This window comes from Podarcis vaucheri (genome assembly GCF_965113315.1).
Source record: "Podarcis vaucheri genome assembly, chromosome: Z".
Classification (NCBI taxonomy): Eukaryota; Metazoa; Chordata; class Lepidosauria; order Squamata; family Lacertidae; genus Podarcis; species Podarcis vaucheri.
The window spans coordinates 39271812-39298935 of NC_138758.1; the positions used below are offsets into that span (position 1 = coordinate 39271812).

At 48.4% G+C, this 27124-nt stretch overlaps 1 protein-coding gene across 1 annotated transcript; it reads right to left on the bottom strand.

The window, feature by feature from the left end:
- Window positions 1–85: 85 nt before the first annotated feature.
- LOC309523884 (FK506-binding protein 15-like) lies at window positions 86–26728 on the bottom strand. The gene is made up of 21 exons (XM_082208108.1): window positions 26460–26728; window positions 21476–21585; window positions 19333–19459; window positions 18172–18241; window positions 17319–17393; window positions 16587–16685; window positions 16156–16305; window positions 15298–15366; window positions 14298–14441; window positions 14006–14148; window positions 13337–13385; window positions 12063–12144; window positions 10904–10989; window positions 9626–9716; window positions 8303–8412; window positions 7196–7303; window positions 6028–6122; window positions 5032–5134; window positions 3556–3727; window positions 2307–2443; window positions 86–1079 (listed from the first exon to the last, which is right to left on the bottom strand). The coding sequence occupies exons 1-21, from the start codon at window positions 26600–26602 to the stop codon at window positions 681–683; spliced, it is 2562 nt and encodes an 853-aa protein (XP_082064234.1). The 5' UTR covers window positions 26603–26728; the 3' UTR covers window positions 86–680.
- Window positions 26729–27124: the final 396 nt, after the last annotated feature.

The following is a 27124-nucleotide window of genomic DNA, read 5'->3' on the forward strand; positions in this document are numbered from 1 at the left end:
CCAGGCAATCTAATGCTCAAACGGAGCAGGATTACGCACGAGTAACTCCCAACCCATTATAAATAGGCAGGAAGAATAGCTGGAATTTGGATATCAAACAATTTAATTTGGAAAATAAAAAAGGTAGAAATACAACCTAAATCAATAACAGACCATAATTCAATTATGATGGAGTTAAGAAACAACAGAAAAATACAGTTGACCCTTAGGTTATGTTACCTTTGGTAACGTAATCCTTGGGTTGCAAACCTGGAAGTGTATACTTCCGGGTTTCACTGCATGGTCATGCACAGAAGTGCTCAATCGAGCTGTGCGCATGTACAGAAGGGCGTCTCCAGTTTCATAGTTTTTGGGATGTGGCCAGGCTCCAGAACAGATCCCATTCGTAACCAAAGATGGAGAATGAATGAAAAAATCTTAAACAATGAAAAGATAATGAACAAAGCACAAGAACTTCTGAAGGAATTTTTTCAAATAAACATGGCACAAGAAACATACATCAGAGTGATATGGGATGCAAGCAAAGCTTTCATAAGAGGCTTTTATATACAACATGATGCGATACAAAAAAGAATTACAGAGGAAAAACTCGATCAAATTAGAAAGGAAATAGAAGCAAATGAGAAAACATTAGCCAAAGACCCAAAGAATGAAAATGCAAGTAAAAAAAAAAAAAGAAATTATTTCAAAATTATTTCTATTGTGTCCATTTCACCCTGAGTGCTTGGCCTCTCCTTCTCAATACTGGCGGAGAGCCTGAGAGGCGGCCTTGCAGTTTGAGCAGAGGCTGCATGAGTTTGTTCAACCGGTGCTTCCGAAGAATGAGCCTCAGGAGCTGCAAAAAGCAGACTGTCTTGGGCTCCTTCGAGAGCGGTGGATGGAGGACTGCTTGAGCTTTCCTTCAGATTAGCCAAAGGAGCGGGGGATGCCACTGGTGCTGGTTCTCGGAGAGAGTTGCTGTGGGGATCCCCATAAAGGGGTGCGGCACTTGGCTGCTTCCTTCCCGCAGGTCCTTCCTCCTCGGTGCTGCTGCTCCCCCTTTGCTCCTCCTGACTCTCCAGCAGCTGCAGAGTTGTTGTCTGGAACAAGTAGAGGGGAGGGGGGATTATTTGCCACAAAAACGACTGCAGCCCCTGATGAAAGTACTGTGTAATGGTTGGTCTCTAACCAGGACTCAGGAGACCAGGGTTTGAATCCCTACTCAGCCACACAGGCACAGCTAAGTGACTTTCACTTTGTAGTACCTTAGATACAACCTGTTATTTCTAGAGGGCTGGGCTTCACCCTCTTTGCTGCTCCCATGATTAGTAATATGGGGCTAAATGCCACCCCAATCTCTGACCGGTGCAAGATTCCAGGGGTCTAGGCACTTAGTCTGTGTTTCTTTGGAAATGAGGCACAGTGTAGACTGTGGTGTCATAATGATATCTATCTATCTATCTATCTATCATCTATCTATCTATCATCTATCTATCTATCTATCTATCTATCTATACTTTATTGTGGTCCAAAGATCTACAAAACAATTTCTAAACTAGATACAGTTAAAACAACCAGACAGACAGATGGAAGAAACCAAGGCAGTCATTTGTTTTATCTACAGCATATTGATATTTGTTTCTTACAACCTCTGAAAGAAACTTTGCCACGGCCAGTGTAATATCATTTGACCTGTCTTCCAAAAGGTATTTAATATGGGAGGCTTCAGATTTTCCTGGAAAATTTGCCAGTAGGGGATTGATCAGTTGGTCCCTTGCTTGTTCATGCAATCGATGTCCTGAGAACATAAACAAAGCCTATTCTGATAGAGGATGCCTCTCAGCCTGTCATTTAGAACTTCCAAGGGAAATATATTTAGTCTGGCTTTGGTAAATAAACGCCGATAGGTAGGCACAGACAAATTCCTAAGGTATGAGGATATTTGATAGTCATACCCGCATTGGATTCCAGCTGCGACCAGGCTACAAATTACATAAGATCGGGATCGCAGGTCCCTATGTGAGATATCCCAAAGCCTTTGCCTCAAGGATTCAAGGGCAGTGTCATAACCCAGATGATATAAGAGGGATGATGGTAGTGGAGCAACACACGTTAATTTCCCCACTTGTCCCTTTCAATCCTCCCTTTAAGAATGAAAGAAGACGCATGATCAGAGTTCAAGGGCATCTTCCAGGGAGGCAAAGAACAGTCAAGGGTGCAAAGCTGGGGGGAGGGGTGGCACTGGGAGAATCCTAAGGGTCAGAGAGAGTTTTCCAGGGAGCCACTTTTGGCCTCGGGTGATGACTTTTGCCAGCCCTGGGCACTACCTTCTCCAGATTCTCCTTCTTAACGCAGAGATCAGTCACCTCCTCTTCCAGGGCTGCCACCTTCTCATCCAACTTCTTCCCACTCAGCTTCTCCTCCTGGTATCTGCTTTTCATGTCGTCAGACGATTTCTGAAGTTCTGTGGAGGTGGGGCAGAGAGCCGGTTACAATGCATGTCCTTGTTTCCATCCACTGCTGTAGCTAAGCCTAAGTACAGTGCCATCTGCACTATATGCTTTAAACACTCACAGCTTCCCACAAAACATTCTGGGAACTGAGAACATTCTGTTAAGGGAGCTGAGAGGTGGTGGGGCAATTCCCAAACTGTTAAACTATGCTGGAAATGGCTGCTTAAGCAGGGCTCTCCACTTCTACACAACTACAGTGGTACCTCGGGTTAAGTACTTATTTCATTCTGGAGGTCCGTTCTTAACCTGAAACTGTTCTTAATCTAAGGTACCAGCCTGAAGTGTCTGTAACTCGAGGTACCACTGTACTGGCAGCAGGAACGAACCACACTTCCCAGGATTCCTTGGGAGAAAGCCATGCCCGACTGCAGTGGCATGATAATGCTGTATAGTGTGGATGGGGCCTCCGTGTAACTTTAAAGACATACAGGTGAAACTTGAAAAATTAGAATATCGTGGAAAAGTTCATTTATTTCAGTAATTCAACTTAAAAGGTGAAACTAATATATGAAATAACTCATGACATGCAAAGTGAGATATGTCAAGCCTTTATTTGTTATAATTGTCATGATCATGGCGTTTATAGACATATCTCACTCTTACACTGCTCTGCTCTTGCATGCAGGGCAAGGAAGGTGCAGAATCTGCACAAACCCATTTTCTATTATGTTACATTATGTTATTGTTTGTAAGCTGGAGATTCATTTCAACAAAAAGCAGCATAGAAATACAGTCAATCAAGTTTGTAGAGATCAGAAGCTTGCCTTTTTTAAACAGATGGAATTAAAGTCAAGAGTCTTTTTGGAGATTGTGTGTCTGAGTTTTTAACAGCTACACTGCAGGAGGCCCTAAGGAGCAGGACCTCCAGAGATTGCTGGACTCCAACCCCATCATCCCTGGCTACGCTTGCTGGGGCTCATGAGAGGTGAAGGCCAGTAATACTTGGAGGGCCACAGGCTCCCTACCTGCAAGCTAAAGAATTTCCTAGGATGATAAAACTACTCTGCATGTGCTTGGATAGTGCTCTTCTGCCATTTCAGCACCTCCTCTCAGCTTCCCTTACCTGCCAGCTGTGCACGGAGTCGGCTGACCTGGGCTTTCTGCCCCTCCGACTCTGTCAGGGCTTCATTCAGTTGGGAGTGGAGATCTATCTCCTGCTTCTGATGACGGGCCAGCTCCAACTGGAGCTGGGTGATCTGCGCTGTGGCTTCCGCTAGCTCCTTGCTGATTCTGACCTGCAACGCAAAGGAGCAGAAGAGACAGGAGAACATATGGGGAAGGAGAGCCCACAAGACCTTTCCTGGGAGGATGCAAATGGAGGCTCCCAAATGCTAAGAATGAGTCTCCCAGGAAACACCCTGAAGAACTGGTCTACTGGCAAGGCTATGAGGAGCAGGGGGAGGCAGAAGCCTTGGGCTTTTTAGTTAGTTCAGGAGAAAGCATGCACGACAAAGGTGCATAAAATGGAGAGCAGAAAAGGTTTCCCCAGAAAATTCAGGACAGACAAAAGAAAGGACATCTTCACACAGCAGAGCTCTCTCCCACAAGATAAAATGAAGGCCAAACAGTTAGATGGCTTTAGCAGCGGATTAGACAAAACAATGGGGCAGGAAAAGCTATACACAGCCAACAGCCACAAGGGCTAGGGTCTCCCTCCACTGTTGGAGGCAGCATGCTGTTCCTGGGAATTGCAAGTAACCCAGTGGTGGCATGTGCTAGAGAGAAAAGCGGCGACAAGGAGAGGAGAGTTAACACCACCAGAAGCAAGAACAGCAAGAGGGGAGAAAGTTTTATCAAAAGAGGCTATGGCATTCTGGGTTAAGAGCACTCTGCTTATCCTGTGGTCCAAGGGCTGATTATATCACTGAAAATCCCAGCGGCCTCAGGGTAAGATGCATGGAAGATCCCTTAATGGCAGGGTTTGCACGCTGATGTCCAAGCAAGAACAGGCCACAGCAAACCTGGACTTGCATGCTCTCCCCTTACATCTCCTCCTCTCATGCGGCCAGAAACCCTGACACTTATGCCCAGCCATGGTTTGCTGTGTTGCCTGGGACAACGAGCTGCAGCTAACATCAACTATGGGTAATATCAAACACACCAACTTCAAATGTTTGTTACTATAAGCTAACTTCAGAAACTTATTCTACTTAACATTAATGGCTGTTCTCAGTCCAGACAACAGAGGAAGCAGCAGTTACCTAGAAGTGGAAACTCTCACACCCTTCTTCTTGGCTGCATAGGAGGAAGTGAGGGGGACATTCATTGTGCTTGCTCACGTCATGCCAACCTGAGGTGCTTTTCAAAGGATTACCTGAAGCTTATGTATCTTTTACCTGGATGTGCATGTATACCTAGCTAATCGTTTGTTCTATTTTGTTGCTACTGCTGCTCAGAAATGTAACTTCTTTCTGGCCTGCAGGCAAAGGGAAATTGTGACCTGCACTAGCGATTGTGAACTCCTGGGATAGCACTTGCCCTCCCCACAGCCTCAGTCACTTGGCCCTCCTGTTGCGGCTGTCACACTGCCAGGGCTTACCTTCTCCTGTTCAGCATGTAGGACCCTTGCCTGGGTGTGCTCCATGGTCTTCTGCAGTGAGCTGTTGCTCTGCTCAAATATCAGGTTGCTCTGCTCCACATAGCTGGGGGAAGAATTGTTTTTTGCACACGTGAATGTTTGCATGATTTGATACTTTCCATCCTCTCATGTGAAAAATAATAATAAATCAAGGCAGTATCATATGTAGATCTCACTTTTGAAAAGCCACCCTAGGAGAGCTTCTATCCTTTATATCAGAATCATAATAGTTCTTATTTTATGTTCCATCTTTCCTCCAAGGAGCTCAAATACTGGTATATAGTTTTCCTCCCTTTTTTTTATCTTCACAAGCCTGTGAGGTAGCTTAGGCTGAGAGTGTGTGACTGGCCCAAGGTCACCTTCAGGGCAGAGTGGGGATTGGAACCCTGGTCTCCCAGATCTTACTCTGACAGACCCTCTTAACTGCTACCCCACACTGGCTATATTCCTGTATTCCTCTACAGTGGTGCCTCGCAAGACGAAAAGAATCCGTTCTGTGATTCTCTTCGTCTAGCAGTTTTTTCGTCTTGCGAAGCAAGCCCATTGGCGGATTAGCGGATTAGCGCTATTAGCGGCTTTTAGCGGCCTTTAGCGGCTTATCTGCTGATCGGATCAGCTGATAAGCGGCTTAGCATTTTAGAAAAAGGGGGGGAGGGGAAAAAAACAGCAGGAACTCGCAAGACATTGTCGTCTTGCGAAGCAAGCCCATAGGAAATTCGTTTTGCGAAGCACCTCCAAAATGGAAAACTCTTTCGTCTAGTGAGTTTTCTGTCTTGCGAGGCATTCGTCTTGCGGGGCACCACTGTATTTGTCCATCCAGCCCAGTACTGTCCACTTTGACTGGCAGCAGCCTTGGGGTGCCTGGGGATTGAGCCAGGCCACCTGAGCTTTAGGCTTCAGCCACAAATACCAGCTGTTTCTCATAGAGCATCAAAAGTGAGCAAGAGTCTCCCTCACCGTTGGTTGCGGTCAATCAGTTCACCAATCTTCTTGTTCTGCTCCTCAATGCGGCTGCTCTTCTCAACGATCTCCTGCTTCAACCTCTCATTTTCCTGTGGCACAAAGAGCAAAACGGAATTTGTCAGAGGCAGTCCTGGCCTCTGCAACTCTCACAATCTCCAGCCACAATCTCTTCCCCAACACCTCTCGGGGACCCAGATTTGAGGAGAGAAATCATTGTGGTCTTCCGCCATGGTCATGGACAGAACATGGGCAGTTTGGAGCTGCTCCCCTTTAGCAAGCCTCTTAGGTAAACTTTATTTAGTAAGCAAATTGCAAGACAGCTGTACTGCATGAAGCCATGGAAGCAAGATACATGGTAAAAGCAAAATACAACACAGAAATCCAAGCTCTGAGAATGAATAAAATCAGTTTCACAAACTCTGATACAATAAGCCCATCTATTCTACTCAACTTTAAAAAACAACACCATTTCAGCAGGTATAAAACTTGATCTGCACAACTGACATCTCAGGATGGAAGCCCTCCAAAGCAAGCATGCTTTCAAGAGGCATCTGAACAGCGTCACACTAGGCCCTGGTCTGATTTGGGCTGGAAACTGTCTGGAGCTGCAATACTAAAAGCCCAATTGCTAGTGGAGCCTTAGAGGAACTGGAACAGAGGAAGCTCCCTTAGCTCAAGCCAGATAGTTGCGTGTATCCAGCTCAGTGCAGCCTCCAACAGGGGCAAAGAACCTCTGCCAGTCCAAAGACTGCCTTGCCTCTGGATCAACTGTCCAGGTGTGGGCGGGGCTAGGGAAAAAAGTGGGTGGAGCAACAGATGTGGCTATAATACAGGAGACTAGAAGTCTCTACACCGATTGCTCCACATCCAGGCTAGCAACAAAGACACTTCCAGCTGGCCAAAAGAACTCAAGGAAGGTGCAGAGCAGGAACAGGGAAGGACAGGGCAGCATCTGTGCCCAAGGCTCCCCACTGACTAGCAGCGTCTCCTCCAGGGTTTCAGGCACAGGGTCTCTCTCAGCCCTGCCAGGAGACACCACTGGGGACTGTACCCAGGACCTGTTGCCTGCGAATCACATGCTCTGCCGCTTAGCGGTGACCCTTCACCTGAAGGTAAAAGCAAGGTTCTAGTCTTCATGCTCTCAAGTAGACAGGCTCTTTACCTGCAGGATACGCTGGATGTTACTCATGATCATAGAGGTTTCCATGGTAACAGAAGAGACGCCTGGCAGCAAACCGGGGCCAGAGTTTTGCTTCCGTAGTTCCTCCAGCTGCAAGGGATGTGGGGAGAGAAAGGAAAAACAAAAAGGAGATGCAGCTTGAAGCATCAGCACACGGGAGAGAAGAAGCCAGATCAGGCCTGGGCCCTTTGAGCTGCTCACTTGTTTGCCAAGGAGAGAAACTGGCGGGAGCACAGGAACCTGGCTCAGTATCAGACTACTGGGTCCATCTAGCTCAGTGCTGTCAACACTGGCGGGCAGCATCTCCCTGGGTTTTCAGACGGAGTCACCCAGTCCTTCCTGGAGACGTCAGGGAGCTAACATGGAACCTCCTGCATGCAAAAAGGTGCTCCACCACCTAGCTGAAGCAACTTCCCTCGTCCCAAACCTTCCCCCCCATCAGAGATTAAAAAGACAATTCACAAGCCTACTATAAAAACAGCTAGATACAGTTCTCCAAACAGTATGAAACAGAAGCAAAACCTGAAGGTAGACTGATTTATTATTTCAGAAAATGTGTATACTGCCTGATACATGTATTTTTTAATGAACATAAAACGCCACAGTTGTTTAAAAGCCTTAAAACAGTTGAACAACAACAATCATATCAGGCAGGCACCTTCACTCTACAGGCAACTCCCCATCTGTGGGCGCACCAGTTTTGGCCCTGCAGGGGTGCGGGGCAGGCTGACATGCACAGTGCCTCAGAACGCAAACCCCGTGTAAATGGGGAACTGCCTGTACCCTTTTCGGCACATGCTTCTTTAGATCTCTAGAATGCTGATAGGTTTCTAGTTTATCACTGGTTTTAATTTTTTGAATATTTAAATCATTTTCACTAATAATTCTATTGTTTTATTCTTTTTGTAAAATGCTTTGAGTTTTTTTATGAAATAAAATAATCAACAATACAAAACCAACACCTCAGGGGAGGGAGCTTTTCAGCCCACTGGAAAAGCCTGTTGCAAGAAAAACACCTTCCTATTGTTTCTGGAAAGTGCTAGCAAGGCAGTTCTTAAGCAGCTTCCTATCCTGAAAGTTCTGTATTACCTTGACTGACAGCTGGTCCATCTTGTCAGCCACCTTCCCAACGGCCAGGCGGATCTCTGTGTTCTGCTGCCGGGTCTCTGTCAGCAGGAATGAACCAAGGTCTCCAGCTGCTGTGACAGGAAAGAAAACTTTGCAAGGTTGTGTTTGTTATTGTTGTTTCAAAATGAGACTGCCAGCAGAAGCAAATACAGTGGTACCTTGGGTTCAGGTTACAGATTCCGCTAACCCAGAAATATTACCTCGGGTTAAGAACTTTGCTTCAGGATGAGAAGTGAAACCGCGCAGCAGCAGCGGGAGGCCCCATTAGGTAAAGTGGTGCTTCAGGTTAAGAACAGTTTCAGGTTAAGAACGGACCTCCCGAACGAATTAAGTACTTAGTACCTCGGGTTAAGAACTTTGCTTCAGGATGAAAACTGAAACTGGTGCTTCAGGTTAAGAACAGTTTCAGGTGTTTCAGGTTAAGAACAGACCTCCGGAACGAATTAAGTACTTAACCCGAGGTACCACTGTAGAAGTGGACAGGGCGGGAAGAGAGGGGTCACACCAATAAGAAAGGGCAGGGAGAAAAGAACACAGTTGTCCTTGAGCATCTTAACAAGCAGCTGTGAATCTTCTAGGGTGGGGGACGTTAAGGCAACTTAGCTGCCTCTTCCCAGCTTTTAAACAGCTGGAATAAGGCAAAAGGAAATGCTTCTTCACACAGTGCAGACTTAAACCGAGCAACTCTCTTCTGCTGGAGGCAGTGATGGCCACCAACTTGGATGGCTTTAAAAGAGGATTGGACAAATTCACGGAGGAGGAGAAGGCTATTGATGGCAACTAGCCATGAGTCCATGTTCCGACTTCACAATTGGGGGCAATAAATGCTTCTGAATACCAGCTGCTGAAAAGCACAGGAAGGGAAAGGTGCTCAGATCCTGCTTGTGGCTTTCCCACAGGCATCTGGTTGGCCACTGTAAGAAGAAAATGCTGGACTACATGGGTCACTGGCCTGATCCAGTAGGCTGTGATGCTCTGAACGGGGGGATTTCTAACTTTCACCGAGTCAATGCTCAACAGGTAGGATTTCATTTCCTGGGCTACAGAGGCAGATGCTCAACATTCCCTATCCGTACCAGTCTGGGAAATATGGGTGTCTTAATTAATACTGGTGAGTCACCATTTCTTTCTCTTATTATTTATTGTTTGCTTTCTTCATATATGGCAAGCCTGCTACCAGACTTTTGGGTTGTCAACAATGTTTATAAAGGGGTTTGCTTTTTTTAAAAAAGTTAATGTTTGGAAGCAGTTCCCAAAGCTACATAGTGCACAGTTTGAACATACCTTGGAAAGGAGCTGGGCACAACCCAACAGGCTGGAGCTGGGAAACTGCGGCACTCACTTGGGGGTAAGCATATGGCATCCCTGCATAAGGCTGAGAACACAGGTGGGGGAGGGAAAGGAGAGTCAGGTGACTTGTCACACTGACCAAACAGACGGCAACAAGGTCCCCCATTAAAACAGCGGGATTGCTTAAGCCTGCTCTCAAGGGCTAGAAGACCCAAAGGCCAAGGACTGCAAGGGATCCTCTCCTGCAAAAGGCAATGATGGACAACCATTTGGGCAGCTTTAAAAGAGGATTGGGCAAATCCATGGGTAGGCGCCTATTGATGGCTACTGGCCTCGACAGCTAATGGCTGGAAGAAGGAATGCTTCTGAATGCCCGTTGCTGGAAACTGGAGGAGGGGAAAGAGCTCTTGCATGCAGGCACTGTTTGTGCACTTTGCACTGGGGCATCCAGGTAGCCACTGAGAACTGGTGCCCCCATCTGAACAGGATGCTGGGTGAGATAGGCCATTGGCGTCATCCAGCAGAGCTCAATGCATAAACAAAAGCCCGGCTGTATAGACAAGTGCTCAGAGCCCTCTTCTTTATCAGTTGTGACGGCAACTATGGCCTTCACTGTACCAGTAGTAGAACAGAACAGAGAGAAGACACGTCTGTGCTTTATCTTACGTCCTGGACACACTCTGACACACAAACCCAGGTCCGGGAACAAACACCAGAGCGTGTTCCCGGAGATGATTACCTCTTCCCAGATAAGAGTAGGAAGAGGAAGATCCCTTTTATAGTCAGAAGTACAGGAAGGAAGATCCTTTTATGGTTGAGAGTACCAGAGCAGGAACATATGTGATGTCAACCTGCATACATAGGCTGACGTGGTTGGAAGGAGGGAGAGGGTGCCTGGAAGATATATATACTGCATGAAACTTGTCATTTCTTTGGACTTGCTGGGGACTAATCACGCAAGTGCTTTCTGCTATCCAGAGAGCAGAATAAACTCTTTCTTTGAACCAACCTTGGTGTCATTTTGACTTCCTTCCTCCTGTCCCGGAGCAACGCAGACCCAATCGGTGAACTCTAATAAGGCTACATGGATATACTGCACCCTCCCTATTTTGCAAATGAAGACCTGATACTGACAGAAAAGGATGAGGAAACTTAGTCAAGCCTGCTAGTCGCATGCCCCTGTCTTCAGCAAACCAGGGAACATAGTATGATGTTGTGGCTCACCTGGCAGCCTATGAAAGAACCTTTCCCTGCCTACAAAAGACTCCTTACCTGAGGGGTTTGAGGGGTTCTTGGAAGAGGTGGGTGTGGCTGGGGGGCAGCAGGCGCCTGGAGCCCCGACACAGCTGGATGAGGAGCTAGGAAGAAAGCAGAGGCATCAGCGTTGCCCATCTCAATACAAGCAGTCCATCATCATCATCATCATCATCATCAAAATGTTTGTCTCTATTTCCACCCAAAGGAGCCCAGAGGAGTCAGCACACAAACAGATCAATTCAAGCATCTAAACACAATGCCAGTGACTGATGCAGACTCTGCTCAAGCTGATCTACAGCAAATGAAGGACACTGCTCCCCCCATCCCCACACATCCAGATTTCCTCCGCTTTCCATGCACAATCATCATGCTGGCTTCTGGGTTGTGTCCAACTAAATTCTACTGAGTAGAGCCACTGCACTCAAGAAGAACCCTGCCAGATCAGGCCAGTGGCCCATCTAGTCCAGCACCCTCTTCTCACAGTGGCCAACCAGGTGCCCCCATGTTGTTGTTGTTTAGTCGTTTAGTCATGTCCAACTCTTCGTGACCCAATGGACCAGAGCACGCCAGGCACTCCTGTCTTCCACTGCCTCCCGCAGTTTGGTCAGGCTCATGTTTGCAGCTTCGAGAACACTGTCCAACCATCTCGTCCTCTGTCGTCCCCTTCTCCTTGTGCCCTCCATCTTTCCCAACATCAGGGTCTTTTCCAGGGAGTCTTCTCTTCTCATCAGGTGGCCAAAGTACTGGAGCCTCAACTTCACGATCTGTCCTTCCAGTGAGCACTCAGGGCTGGTTTCCTTAAGAATGGATACGTTTGATCTTCTTGCAGTCCATGGGACTCTCAAGAGTCTCCTCCAGCACCATAATTAAAAAGCATCAATTCTTCGGCGATCAGCCTTCTTGATGGTTCCGCTATCACTTCCATACATCACTACTGGGAAAACCATGGCTTTAACTATACGGACCTTTGTTGGTAAGGTGATGTCTCTGCTTTTTAAGATGCTGGTGCCCCCATGGGAAGCCTGCAAACAGCACCTGAGCACAAGAGCCCTCTCCCCTCCTGCGGTTTCCAGCCACTGACAGCCCTCTCCTCCATGAACTTGCCTAACCCTCTTTTGAAGCCACCCAAGTTGGTGACCATCACCAAGGCACAACAAGGGAACACACTTTTTACCTTGCATTGCCCACTGAGGAGGGGCCATTGGACGGTAGTCGTTCAGACAGAGGGTTGAAAATTCTTGAATGACATGCGGCTCCTGAAGAAGAAAATGCACAATTAACCCTCCTGGGAAGTGGAAAGGGACCCTGGAGGCTTCAAATCCCACATTAACGAGAGAGAGGCATGCCAGAACATTTGTAGTTATGGGGTTTTTTAATACGTTGTAAGCCGCTTTGAACATTGTTTTAACTTGGTAAAGGTGACATACAAACAAAATGATTGATGATCCTTACAAGGCTTTCCCTCAAATTAAGATTCAGACCCAAAAAATGTTTGGGGTGACTACTGGATCTCGGGAGGGCAAGACCCTCAGTTTCATGCAAAAGGCCCCAGGTTTGATACCCGGTAGGCAGGGAATGCCCCCTGTCTGAAACCCTGGAGAACCACGTAGCTTTGTAATTAACTAAAAAAAAGGGCCTCCCCTCCTTCACTGCCAGTCAGTGTAGACAGTAGGGAGCTAGGTGGATGAGCAGTCTCACTTGGTATAAGGCAGCTTGCTATGTTCCTCAACAGTCGTCCTGCCAACCTACCTGAATTTCAGCAACAGCCAACACACACAAACCCCACTGAAAAGAACCTGAGAATTGAAACTAACACACCTCTACCTCCTTGTCAGCTGAGTCTTGCTGGGGTGCAAATGTGCTGGAGGGGACAGGTAGCATAGGCTGACCCATCTTCACCATACGGGAAATCAGTTTCACTTTTGAAACTGTCCAGGGAAAGAGAAGGGAGGGGGGTCCTCATGAACACACCATTTCCTTGCTACATTTTCACTCTAAAACTATTAATGAAAGAACTTTAAAACTGCATTTTTTATAAAAAAAAAAACACTTAGAAACCCATCTCAGAAGTCTATGCAATCACAATATCAAATGTTAATTACTCATAGTTACTGATGATACGCTTTTCCTGTGACACTATTTTTCCGTGTATAAGACTAGGCTTTTTCTCTTAAAAATAATGTCAAAATTAGGGGGGATCTTATACATGGATACATTTCCCCCCATTTTCGTAAATCAAAGTCCCAAAAAATAGGGGGCGTCTTATAGACTTATAGACCGAAAAATACGGTACTTTTATTATGTGGGAGCTTTTGAGTTTCTCAAAAAAATGCTCACCAATAAGGATCCCACTCTCTATGGGAGGACCAAGTTACTTCTCATTGCTTTGGTCACATTCAACAGGAATTATACAATCAATAGGAAGATTTGGCTCCAATGGGGACTTACCGCTAGCTGTTTGCTAATAGAGCTTGATTTGGCACGCACGGCTGGCTCCCTGCAGTATGGAAGGAAGGGAGTTAACAAACCTGAGCATAGTAGGAAGAGTCTGTTAAGGGGTAGGATACTCAAGTGGCCTTTAGGACTCTGCCTCGGCCAAGCCCCCCACCAACCCCACCTCATTACCTCCCCAAGGGAGCTTGAGCCTGGCTGGAATGTGTCCTTGAACTGTGACAGTGCACCTTGCTTCCCTGGACAGGGAGAGGTGTGTGCAGAAAGAAGCCCCACATGGTGTATTTTCTGGCTGCACAGAAGGCAGGAGCAGCATCTGTTGCTCTGTCCACTGGAGCCCCAGCCCAGCCCTGGAATGTGGCCCCTGCCAGGTTGTCTATGAGACAAGGTGGCCCTCAGGATTCTTTGGAGGAAGCCACAGCTGTTGAAAATGGCATGGTGCTATTTGGAACGTATGATTTACTATGATTTATTGAATTTGTATACCGGACTTCATCCGTAGATCCCAAGGTGGTACAGTGCAGATGGGGCCTGAGTTATGCAGCTGAGGTGAAGGCTGAAAGCCTCAAACACAGAGGTGGCAACCTGTTTACTGCAGAGTTAGAATGTCACACCTGGGAGAATGGAAGGCTTAAAAGCTAAGAGCACCCTCAATTTATTTCTCACCCTGGCTTTGGAGCGGGAGTAGGAGGAGTCAGCCATGCTGGGTCTGTAGCGGGGCTTTCTGATTGTGGTGCTGTTGAAGGTGTGAGGGAGTCCCTGGGGCCCAGGCTTTGTCCGGCGGAGCCAGCATTCTTTGCAAACCTCACCTAAGGGAGCAAAAAAGAGGCATCATGGAGTCTGGTCAAGGCAACCACTGCCTCCATTTGTAGAACTTTATCCAGGCCGTAGACCGACCGCCCAACAACCTTCTGAGGTTCTCTTGGTTGCTAACACGTTAGGAGGAAGACACACTCACCCGTTTGACTTCTACCTCAAAGGCCAGGGTTGAGTCCGGAGGAATGCGTTCAGCTTCTGCCAAAGGCCCGTAAGCCAATGCTGGCGGGATGAGGAGGAACCGCCTGCCTCCTCTCTTCATGCCAATCATCCCATCTTCCCAGCCCTTCAAGTTCCAGAAACGGAGAACCAAGCAAAAAACAAGTTTAGGTGACCGCCTTTGCTAAATGCCAGAACCACACAGCCTTCGCTGTCGTCGTCCAGATACCTTGTACTCCAACTCCAACCAGCATGCACTGGCTGAGGATGATGGGAGTTGGAGTCCACAGGATCTGTGTGTATGTTTGTCAGGTTGGTAAAGGTTGGTCGAGAGCAGGGCACAGGAATACTGACAGTTCTCTTGCAGTCTTGAGGAAAGTAGTTGAAAGCAGGGATGAAAAACATTCCCTCCGCGGAAACCTTCTTGGTGGGGAGGCGCATGTCAGGAGTGGGCGGGGCAAGAGGGGAAAGCGGGAGGGGCAACGAATGTAATTTTTCCCTTTGTACAATAGGCTACCTTAGACACCCACTCACACTCCCCCCTGTCTCTCATCCAGGACAGCAAGAGGCAACACTGGAGGTCCAGGACTGTTTTGGTCCAGGCCACAGAGCAGGCTTGGCGAGGGGCATGGCCTGGGGTGAATCCTGAGGGCCAGTTTCAGTCCCTGCTGGGCCTGAGGTTCCCCCCACCCCTCCTGTAAAGAAAGGCCAAGCCTGACTGACCAGTAAGGCAGGATGAGGAATTTTGCAGGGATCGAGGAACCCTGTTTGGGCCTCCCACTCGAGCAGATCATGGCAGGCGTAGACAAGCTGGGACAGCTACCTGCCTGCCATTCTTGAGGAAGCCATTTGATCAGGGTTTGAGCTCAAAAAACATCACTGCTATTCAGCCTTCCACACAGCCTGGGCTGCTGAACTCTGCTTAGATGTGGAAGTGGAAGAAAGAATCCTTGCATTGTGGTGGGAAGATAGCGCCATCTTACCTTGATGACTTTGCCAGAGCCTAGCTTCAGACGGAGTAACTTCTCTTTATTTACATTTGAGTCGAAAACCTGTTCCAAAAGTGGAAGGTCGATGGGATGAAATTACTTTTAATGCGGAAGGTAATAGGTTCACGTTTTGCTACTCCCACTGCTGAGCCAACAGCAATGAGTATCGAAAGACGGGGCACAGCTCAGGGACACAGCACCTGTTTTGCAGGCAGAAGGTTCCAGGTTCAACCCTGGCATCTCCAAGGAAGGTCAGGGAAAGGCTTTTGCTTGGAAGCCTGGAGAGCTACTGCCAGTCAATGTGGGCGATGCCAACCTAGACCAGGTGGCCTGATGCAGTGCAAGGCAGCTTTCTATGTTGAATCCCCTACCTAGCGGTGCCTCCCATGTTGCAGATTGGGTAAAATGAGGTTGAGAAATAGGATCTACACCTTGGAGACAGGTGTACCTTAGGGCCTAACAGCATGTGCTTCCCAGGAAGAAGGTCAGCATCCCCAACTGAGAAAGGGCGGCAAGGCTGGGCAAGGCCTCACCTCTGGAGAGCAACCAATGCAAACCCCATGAAAAAGCCTTTTTTCTATAGAAACAATCTGGCTAGGGCTCATTAAAACCTCAGTGAGCAAAGGTCAGGTTGAAATGCACATTGAGCTGTGAAGCAAGCTGGATGAGCCTCACCAAGTCCCTCTCCTGTTTCATTTCCTTGCAGTGTTATTGAAAGGCAAAAGGATGGGGTTGTGGGAGAAAAGGGCTGTATGCAATCTATAAACCAGGAGTGGGAAAGCTGTGGCCATGCAGTGCTGCTAGAGACTTCAACCCCCATCATCCCCAGCCGCCCCCTCTGCCAGGTCTCACCTGTCCAAGACTACCGTTCTGGAACAGCCAGCCTGTAAAAGTGATCTCCAGGACATCTCCAGTCGCCACACCTTGGCCGTTTCCGAGAACAAGATCCTGGCACACCACTGAGTCTGGAGAACGACTGCTGTTATACTTGGCAATGCACAGCTGCAAGGAGGAAGAACCAAGGCCCTTTGTGTCATTAGCCTGCATTGTCATCTGCACCTATGCAATCTGACCCAGCACAGCACTGGCTGAAGACCCCAGGGGCCTGAAAAAGCCCCAACTGGCTACACCACCATTCCTTGCCCTCCCTGGATACTTCTTAGTAGTTGGCAGAGAAAGCATCTGGCGACTGATGCAAGAGAGCTGACCTCCCACGAACACTAGTTCAGTGTCTGCAGGTCAGCAACCCCCCCACCCCACAATGCAATGCACGCCTCTGGCACCTGCTTGCTGAAGTCCACAGCTGCCATTTCTGATTCAAACATGATGGACCAAATCTGCCTCTGATCATCATAAAATGTGCAGTAGTTGTTGGGCTGCACCTGCAGAAAGAGAAAGGAGAAAGTGGAATTCTGAGCAGCAGACAGCCTCTGCTCAAAACAACTTTCTTCCTAATGGGTCTTGCTAAAGACTTTGGGTTGTGTCCCAATGTTAGCCCTACTCAGAGCAGACCCATGAAAATTGATGGACATGATGAATTTGGTGCATTAATTTCAGTGAGTCTACTCTAAGTACACACACACACACACATCAACGTCTGTAGTGTGTCATGTTTAGAAATGGAAAAATGCTATAGGACTTCGGGGTGGAGGGCTACCCCAAGGGATGTAAGCTACAGTAGGTAGAATGTCATTTCCTTTACTTTGTTGCCTTCATGTAAGCATTTTATCCATAGAGGGGCCCCTTGGTTCTAACACCATTCAAATCTAATGGGTTGCAACAAGCATTGTTGTTGTTGTTTAGTCGTTTAGTCATGTCCGACTCTTTGTGACCCCATGGACCAGAGCATGCCAGGCACTCCTGCAACAAGCATTAGCCCTACTCAAAGCAGACCCACTGAAATTAATTGACCACAGCTGAGACCTCATATGCAATGTGCATTTCCAACCACCAAAGAATTCTGCTTAGCTTCAGCCTATGCCATGGTCCTTGCAGGTCTTAACGTCAAAGCTTACCGTGAATACAAAGCAAGCATGGATGCTGGCGGTCGCAATCTGCTGCAGCTGGCTGATATAAAGAAGCACTTTGTACTGGATTCCACAAGAGACGGAAGGACAGAAGAAAACAAGAGCAAAAGTGAGGAATCAAAAACTACGGGGCTGGCTCTTTCCAAAAGCACCTGGAGCTGCTCTTATACCAGGTAGCATTTCCACAGCACCCCAACAGCCAAATGACATATTAACATACAAATACATCAGAGGTGTTCATCGTAGGAATTGCTTTGGTTGCAGGTGCCTGGCTTAGTTACATGTGGAGTGACTTCGTTACAATGGAGCAGGCGTGGGGAGCCTTTGGTGCTGAGCTACAACACCCATTGGCTCTTGCCAGCATGGCCAGTGGAGAGGGATGATGGGAGCTGTCGTTCAGCGACATCTGGAGGACCAAAGGCTCCCTACACCTGGAGAAACCAAGGGGTGAGATCTGTCCTTTTCCGCCCAATCAGCTAAACGGGAATGACAGCCCAGTGTTTTATCCTGTCCCCACCACCCTCACCTGCAACAGGGGAGTGGGACAAGGCAATCATACCAGAGTCTTCCTGGAATAAATGCATATGTTTCCTGACATATTTTATCCGTTGCTTGTAAAACACCTGGGAATCCTTTCATAGCAAAGTGGGGCAGAACAAACCACTGAAGAGCTGGCTGACCGAGCTGAATGGACAGAGGCTGGAAAAACTGAATCCCTTTTGCAACATAAGCTGCTGAAACCCGCTTCCTTTTTTGAGTGTGGTGGGGAACGTTTATTGATTTTTCAAGCCATGACAAAGTTACCGTCTCACCTCCCTCTAGCCACACCTCCTCCTCTTACCTCCTTGGTTGCATTGCTGCCCACTACAGCTGCTCCATACTTGCCATGTTTCACATATTTCCCATTGGTACTGGAATGAGAAGAGAACACCTCTTAGCTTCCCACAATTGTTGCCACCATGCCAACCCCATGGGTTATATTAAGCAGCTCTTTACAAAGACTTCCCAGGGGTTGTGTGACTCCCATCAGCCCAGGCCATCTGGCCAACGGTGAGGGGCGATGTGGGGGGTGGGGGGTAGCAGTCCAGCAACATTTTATCAGCCCACAAGCTCCCCATCCCAGGAGGTCTCTAACCTCATTTCAGTTCAGTGTTGGCTAGTGCCTCAATGGAGTGAATGCAGGGAGCCCAACTCTAGGTGGCACCAGAGCCAACGACAAGAAGGGCCAGCTAAGTCTAGGGCTGTCCCCATCCTCCTCCCTGCTGTGCTCTACCATGGCAGCATGGCGACTGAGGGGGAAGAGGAAGCTGACAGGCAGTCCTGCCCTCTGGATCGGTTGGACGTAAGAAGGTAGGTAGGTGGGAGGCAGCTGAGGGCAGAATGAGGGCGTACCTTCCTACTGGACCCGCTTTCACTGGTGTGGCATAAGGCAAGGAAATCAACAGCACATTGAGCCAGAGTCAATGATATCCACAGCCTGATTGGCTGGAAGTAAAAAAACAACAACAGGCAGGTGGGGGCAGGCTGAGGTTGGGGAGGCAGTGCCCCATTCGGCCCGATTGACACCCCCCCCATTGTTGCTCCACCTCCATCGTCCAGCCCAGACACTGAGGTCCAGCCCCGAGGCCCTTCTGGTGGTTCCCTCGCTGTGAGGTTACAGGCAACCAGGCAGAGGGCCTTCTCGGTAGTGGCACCTGCCCTGTGGAACGCCCTCCCAGCAGATGTCAAGGCAATAAGGCAACGAGCAACTACTTTACTTTTAAAAGACAACTGAAGGTGGTCCTGTTTAGGGAGGTTTTTAATGTCTGATGCTGTACTGTTTTTAATATTTGGTTGGAAGCTGCCCAGAGTGGCTGGGGTATAAAAAATAAATTATTACTATTCAGCTGCACCTCTTTCCAAACAAGCCAGGCAAGATCGAGAGATGATTGCAAAAGATGTGAACACAGGATTTGGGTAGCAAGAACACACTGCAGCTCATCCCCTCTGCTGTAGTACTCACAACAAATATGCATGAACAACTGTAGCAAAGAAGACTGGATGCACTGCTGCAGTGGACGCAGGAGCAGCAGCGGGTGCAGCAGCAGCAGCTGCTGCAGGAGGATGCTTCTGGGTGGGCAGACCTGCAGCTGGAGCAGCACATGAGAAGGGTAAGTGCTCTGTTGCAAACAGAGCATTGCTTGCAAACATCAGGCCAAGTTCACTCCCTTGTCTGAGCCAGTAGCTCAGATTTATGGAAAACAGGAAGTTGACTTTTTTTCCTTTTAATACTTTTAGTTTGCTTTAAACAAATACAGATAAATATAAACAACCACAATTACAAAAGAAAAATTATTAATAACAATAATGGAAAAAGCTAAAAAACTACAAAAAATATCAAAGTACATGGCATAGAACATAAGCCATTATGGGGAAGGAAAAAAAGAGGAAAGGAGGGGGAGGAGGAGGGAAAAGAAAAAAGTGGGGGAAAGGAGCCAAAACACAAGAAGGCTCGTCCATTGTATGCTTCCGTCAAGATCACAACAGATAATTATTATTCTTATCAATTCTCTCTATCTACATTCCATAGAATCCCTCATCTTGGTATCAGGGAACATTTCCCTATGTGGTATCATTCTAAACATAACCAGGTCTTTATTGATGTACAGTGGTGCCCCGCAAGACGAATGCCTCGCAATACAAAAAACTCGCTAGACGAAAGTTTTTTCCGTTCGCGATTTGCCTCGCAAGACGAATTTCCCCTATGGGCTTGCTTCGCAAGACGAAAACGTCTCGCGACTTTTTTTCTTTGACTAAAAACAAAGACATGTTTTGTTTATAAAGTTAATTTATTTTCCCTTAAATTTTTGAACTGCTCTTTACAGTATGTGTGACTTTAAAGAGCAGTTAATAAACTGTTGTTGTACCAAATTTGGCTTTGTTTGGACTTTTTTTGACCATAGGAACGCATTAATTGATTTTCAATGCATTCCTATGGGATTTCGTGCTTCGCAAGACGAAAAATTCGCTAGACGACAAAAATTGCGGAACGAATTAATTTCGTCTTGCGGGGCACCACTGTACCCTTATCCCCTAGATAATTATTTAAACATTCCCATTCTTCTTTCACCATCTTTTTAGGTTTATCTCTTATTGCATCTGTCAGCTTCACGAGCTCCAAGTACTCGCACAATTTGACTCCCCATTCATCTTTAGTGGGTGTATTTTTATATTTCCAGTGTTTTGCCACAATAACCCTTGCTGCTGACATTGCATACATAAATAACCTGGTTTTGTTTTTGGGAATATTACCTGAAACCATTCCTAGTAAAAATTCTTCCGGATTCTTGCTAAATGTAGTTCTTATCAATCTCTTTATCTCTTCATAAATCATATTCCAAAACCTTTATATCTCTAGACAGGACCACCACATATGGTAGTATGTTCCTAACTGTTCTTTACATCTCCTGCACTTATTATATGATTTATTTATTTTTGCTAGTTTTACGGGGGTCAAGTACCATCTTTAGTACATTTTCATAAGATTTTCCTTTATAAGGAAGCCAGCCATGATTTTTTAGTCCATTATTCATTCCAAATACTGGGTTTGATCATATGTCCCAGGTTCCTCTCCCATTTTACTGTAATTTCTTTGATATCCTCCTTCTTTCTTTCCCAATTCAGTTTGGCGGCTTTTAGTTGATAATATTCCAGCCAGGTTATTCCCTTCTGTTTCAGTTCTCTTAGGTCCTTTATTTTCGGGTTGCTACTTATTTCCTCTATGAAATCCTTGTATGTTAACCAATCACTGTTCATATTTTTCCTATGAACTGTCATAGATTCCATCGGTGACAGCCACCATGGTGTTTTGGTCACTACTGATTTTTTACTTCTCCCCCATACTTCATATAGTGCCCTTCTCACAAAATGATATAAGAACAGGAAGTTGCCTTGTATGGCGTCAAACCACTGGGTCCATCTACCCCAGTGTGGTGAATACACACCACCAGCACCTTTCTGGGGCCCCAGGTCAGGGGTCTCTCCCCAGCGCTCCTCGGGAGTTGACCAACCCAGTTGATTCTGTGGGGCTTCGGAACCAAAGGTTGGACTAGATGGTCCACAAGAGCTTGTCTTATGTTCCTAGGCATTGTGAACAGTTTACATACCGGTAGCTGGTTGACGTTTTCTAGGCTGCTTGGGTGACATGTATTGGAAGAGCACATTTCCAGATTCTGTAGCTGTCTGATCCTGTCCAAAGAGAGAGGCCAGCCTGGTCCTGGGCAGAGAGAAAAGTAACCATTCACTTCATTCACAGAGAGAGGCAAGCGGGTGGGAACAGAACAAGACATGTATCTGCAAGCACAAAGATGCTCATGTTTCACTGCAGGTTGGCGATTTTGTTGCAGCCTTCCCCAAAGACCAGAGGGTAATGGATTCAAAAACTAGAATCCAGTCAGGGATTAGGATGTTGGCCACCCCACTAGGTCATAATGCTTGCCGAGGGGCGCTTTGCCCAGTCTCTCTTGGGGGTAACCAGCCTGGAAGAGCTGTTGTAAGAAATTAATGCACACAACTAAAGGAGTAGACGCATTGTGGGTCTTCTCTAAGCAGAACTCAGTTGGAGACACCCCCTTCTTTTTCCTATCAAGTTTCTGTAACCTCTCTTCAGAACAAAAGAAAAGCCTGCAGGGTCTGGCCAAAGGCCCAGCGAGTCCAGCATTCTGTTCTTACAGTAGCCAACAGAACCCAAACACAAGAGGCCTCTCCCCTCCTGTGGTCTCCAGCAACAGTTGTTCAGAAGCTCTGCTGCCGCCAACATGGTGAGCACAGCCACGGTGACTAAACATCGCTAGATTTCTCCTCCCTGAATTTTTCTAATCCTCTTTTAAAGTCACCCAAGTTGGTGGCCATTCCTGCCTCCTGCGCGAGAGTTCTGTAGTTTAACTGTGCATGGTGTGAGAAAGTACTTTCTTTTGCCTTTCCTGAAGGTCTTCCAACATTCAGCTTCATCGGATGTTCACAAGAGGGAGAGAAACTGTTCCCTATCCACTTTCTCCATGCCATGCCTAATTTGATAAACTTCTATCATATTACCTCTTACTTGCTTTTTGTCTAAACTACAAAGTCCCTAAAACTGAAAAGGCCGTTGCCCAATTATTGCACCCAAGCTTTAATAGAACCTAGTACAGTGGTACCTTGGTTTTTGAACAGCTTAGTTCACAAACTACTTGGAACCCGAATGCTTCAAACCCGGAAATGAGTGTTCAGGTTTTCAAACTTTTTTTGGCATCTGGACGTACTTCGTGGGGTGTGTGTGTGTTTTGCACTTTTGTTTTGAGTGCCACAATTCCATTGCCTGCTTGCTTGCTGCCTGACCTGAGCTTCCCTTATTCAGCACCAGCCACTGGCGACACCCAAAAGCGGAGGAGGGGGTGGCTGATGCTGCAAGGACAGCGGTGGCAGAGGGACCCAGAGGGTGGCAGCGACACCCCCTGCCTGCTTGGCACGGCCTTCCCTCAGTTGGTGCCAGCAGTGAAATCTGGAGGCAGAGAAGGTGTCGTTGTTGATGTAGCGACCTTCCTTCTCCGCTTTCACTGCCCCTGATCCAGGCCCAGAAGTGACTGCCGTGACAGGATGCTGGTGCCACCACTGCAGTAAGAGTTCTTCACACACCCAAGTGGCGGGTTGGGTGGGTGGGGGGATGGATCCAGAAAGGCTAGCATGGGGGGAGGAAGAGAAGCCAACTGGCTCCTCAGAGAGATGACTTTTGCCTTCCTTTCCATCCCTCTCGCCCCCCCCCCGCCACTGGAACTCCCCCATCACACACCCCGTGCACTCATCCCTCCAATGGCAATGGGTAAATCACTGCCAGTTTTTAATACTGGGTAGCAGATAGCAGCCTGGTCTATTGCTTTCATGTTATGGATCAATAGTCTAATTAGATAGTCATTTTCATGCTAAATTGCTATTCTGGGGGTTGTTTTTAATTGTCTGGAATGGATTAATCCATTTTGCATTACTTTCTATAGGAAAGTACGCCTTGGTTTTGGAATGCTTTGGTTTTGGAACAGATGTCCGGAAGACACTGTAAACAAAACAAAAATTTAAAAGGTATCCATTACAGTGGTACCTTGGGTTAAGTACAGTGGTGCCTCGCAAGACGAAATTAATTCGTTCCGCAAGTCTCTTCGTCTTGCGGTTTTTTCGTCTTGCGATGCACGGTTTCCCATAGGAATGCATTGAAAATCAATTAATGCATTCCTAGGGAAACCGCCTTCAGACCAGGTCCGGGGACAGTCTGTCCCCGGACCTCTTCTGAAGGCTGGGGGGGGGGACAAGGGCTTTTCTTCCCACCCCCAGCATTTTAAAAAACCCCGGGACAGCGGAGGACTTCTCCGCTGTCCGGGGCGATCTTAAAATGCTGGCGGGCGGCATTTTAAAATCGCCCAGGGACAGCGGAGGACTTCTCCGCTGTCCGGGGCGATTTAAAAGCCCCTGGGAAGGCAGGCAGGGGGGACAAAGACTTTTGCCCCCCGCCAGCCTTCAGAAGAGGTCCTGGACCTCTTCTGAAGGCTGGCGGGGGCGAAAGTCTTTGCTCCCCCCCGCCTGCCTTCAAAAGCTGTCCGGCCAAGGCTTCGCGGACCTCTCCGCCAGCAGCGGCAGCGCTGCCGCTGCTGGCGGAGGGTTGCCGCCATGCCGAAGCCTGCGCGCGCTGACATCAGCGCTCCCAGGCTTCGCGGACCTCTCCGCCAGCAGCGGCAGCGCTGCCGCTGCTGGCGGAGGGTTGCCGCCATGCCGAAGCCTGCGCGTGCTGACATCAGCGCGCCAAGGCTTCGCGGACCTCTCCGCCAGCAGCGGCAGCGCTGCCGCTGCTGGCGGAGGGTTGCCGCCATGCCGAAGCCTGCGCGCGCTGACATCAGCGCGCCCAGGCTTCGCGGACCTCTCCGCCATCTCCCTGCAGCCCCTTGCTGCAAAAGACGATCTCCCTGCAGCCCCTTGCTGCAAAAGACGTCCGGGGGAAGCGGGGAAGAAGCGCGTCGCTTCCCGCTGCCCCCGGACCTCTTTTGAAGCAAGGGGTGGTGGGGAGAAGCGATCTCCCCACAGCCCCTTGCTTCAAAAGAGAAGACCCGCTGTCCCCGGGGCAAGCTTCGTTTTGCGAAGCAAGCCCATAGGGAAATTCGTCTTGCGAGGCAACTCGAAAACGAAAAAACCTTTCGTTTTGCGAGTTTTTCGTCTCGCGAGGCGTTCGTCTTGCGAGGTACCACTGTACTTAATTTGTTGAAGAGGTCCGTTCTTAACCTGAAACTGTTCTTAACCTGAAGCACCATTTTAGCTAATGGGGCCTTGTGCTGCTGCCGCGCCACCGGAGCACGATTTCTGTTCTCAATCTGAGGTACTATTTCTGGGTTAGTGGCGTCTGTAACCTGAAGCGTATGTAACCCGAGGTACTATTGTACTGCAAAGATACAAGCCCTGCCCTTGCGGTTTATCTTTCCCCACATGCGGAGATTCACTGCCAGGAAGGTGGGGAGAGGGAATAAACCTGGCTGAACATAAGTGATTTTCCCTACAGATATTCAGAAGTATCTCATCTCAGGGTTGTTCTGGAAGCAGAAACTTACCAGTTACAACACATCCTAGCCCACTTCCCCACACTCCTGAGAGCTAGAAACTTGCAGATTAAAACAATCAAACAAACAACACACACATACTAAGGCCAAGTATCTTCAAACATTAAATCTCCAGCCTTAGCCCCAAACTCCATGCTATACTGAACAGCAAGCAAAAATATCCAAGGGGTGAAGTGCCCATTTTAAATGCCTGACAGCACTCCAAACAGCTAGAGAAAAACCACAAGTGAAAACATGCATGTTTGAAGGGCTCCCAAAAGAAGCGAGCGGAACAGAGATTGTAAGCTTGGCTTCTCCTTCTGGGGAGAGTGACATTCTGGGAAGACATAGATCAGGGGTCAGCAAACTTTTTAAGCAGGGGGCAGTCCATTGTCCCCCAAACCTTGTGGGGGACTGGACTATATTTTGAATATTGGGGGGGGGCATCTGCAGTTCTCCATAAATTTCTGAACTACAACTCCCACTGACTATATGTCACTCTGACCTTTGCTCACTGCCAGCGTTGCCAAAAGCAGTAGTGCAGTGCCCTTATTTTGAACACCTAAAATGTCACAGTGTAAAGGGCACTAGAAATCTTTCTTAGGGTTCCTTTTGTAGAAGGAATCTAAGACCACAAAACACCTCCATTCAGTCCTGTTACTGGCACCCACTTTAGGGCAGGAGTTAGAATGCCAACTTGTGACCTGGGAGATCAGGGTGCAGACCCCCACTTGGAGATGAAGCTCACTTTGTGACTCTCTCTCAGTGTAACATCAGCACAGAAGAAGTGGTCCCTGCCGCCCGCACCCAATCATCATGAGAGGCGAACTTTTTAGCCACTGCATGCTCCAAAGCTAAGCATGTAAGAAACAGTGAAAACACAAGGCACTTCGGTTTCAGCTCTGCTCAGAGTAGGTCCACTGAAATGGGCGGGCATAACCAACGCATAGCTTAGTCGGATGCAACCCAGCGCCTCCCATTTCATCCTTAGCTGGCCGAAACCCCGCCCATTTCATCCTCACAAGCAACGCTGTGAGGCAGAGAGACAGAAAGAAGAAAAAAGAGAGAAAGAGAGAGAAGGAACCTTGCTGGCTCAAAGACGCCTAGCTCAGCTGAACTTCGCCTCTCTCTCAGCGCCTAACAGCACGTATTTGCAGACAGACCCCTCTGCATGTACTCGGAATCAAACATCGCAAGCCTGCACCCCCCACCCCAGCCCCACATGCAGCCGCAGCCCCACATACAGCCCCAGAACCACATGCAGCCCCAGAACCACATACTGCCCCAGCCCCACATATAGCCGCAGCCCCAAACCCACCCTAGCCTCACATGCTGCCCCAGCCCCACATGCAGCCCCAGAACCACATGCAGCTCTAGTCCCACATGCTGCCCCAGCCCCACATACAGCTCTAGTCCCACATGCTGCCCCAGCCCCACATACAGCCCCAGCCCCACATACAGCTATGGTCTCCTCACGCGGACCCAAAGACACCCGCACACCCCGCATGTCCCCCCACGCAGAGAGGCGCCGCATTCTCACCCTCCCGTCGGAAGCTGGAAGGCCTCGTCTTCTTCATCCATGTCCCCCAACATCCTGACGGCCCCTCGCTCCCCGCGCCCCTCGACTAAGCCCAAGCCGGGAGGCGAGAGCCGCAAAGCGCGCGGCTGCAACTTCTCGGCCATGGCTCAAGCGCTGGGCTGCGGAAGCGAAACTAGCAAGCCAAAGCGGCCGGCGGCATTCGCGGTCCCCAAACGGGCCAAACTTCCACGCGGAGGGAAGAAACGCGTGCACGGGGACGCCAGCGATCAGCTGTTGCTGCCGCGGCCGCGAATTTGGCGGCGGGACTCTTAAGTTTGACGGAAAGGGAGGGGGACACGGCTGGGCCAATGGGAAGCTGGTTTCTGGGAGAGGGAGGCGGGAGGGCGGGTGACGCTCGCTCGATGCTGGCCAATGAGGTGGCGCCCCCGCTCGCCGGGCGAAGAAGGGACGCGTCTGAGGAGATCGAGCGAAGGAAGAGAAGGCGAGGAAGGCGCAGGTAGCTAACTTCCGAATCTTCTCATTGTGCTATTTACACTTGGTCTGGCAAAACACATTTCTTTCTTCTTATTTAGCCTTCTCGTTTAATATCCATAAACTTTTACTATGTACATTCTCCATATTCCAAGATTCATTCTAGGTCTGTCAGGAGATTAACGTTGCCACTC

Coding starts and splice junctions, on each gene's coding strand:
- LOC309523884 (XM_082208108.1), bottom strand. CDS start 26,602: ATGGCCGAGAAGTTGCAGCCGCGCGCTTTGCGGCTCTCGCCTCCCGGC. Junction 14,442..15,297: donor GCTCTGGCAAAGTCATCAAG/GTAAGATGGCGC, acceptor TGGAACTTGAAG/GGCTGGGAAGATGGGATGAT. Junction 10,990..12,062: donor TCCTCAGTGGGCAATGCAAG/GTAAAAAGTGTG, acceptor CTTTCTTCCTAG/CTCCTCATCCAGCTGTGTCG.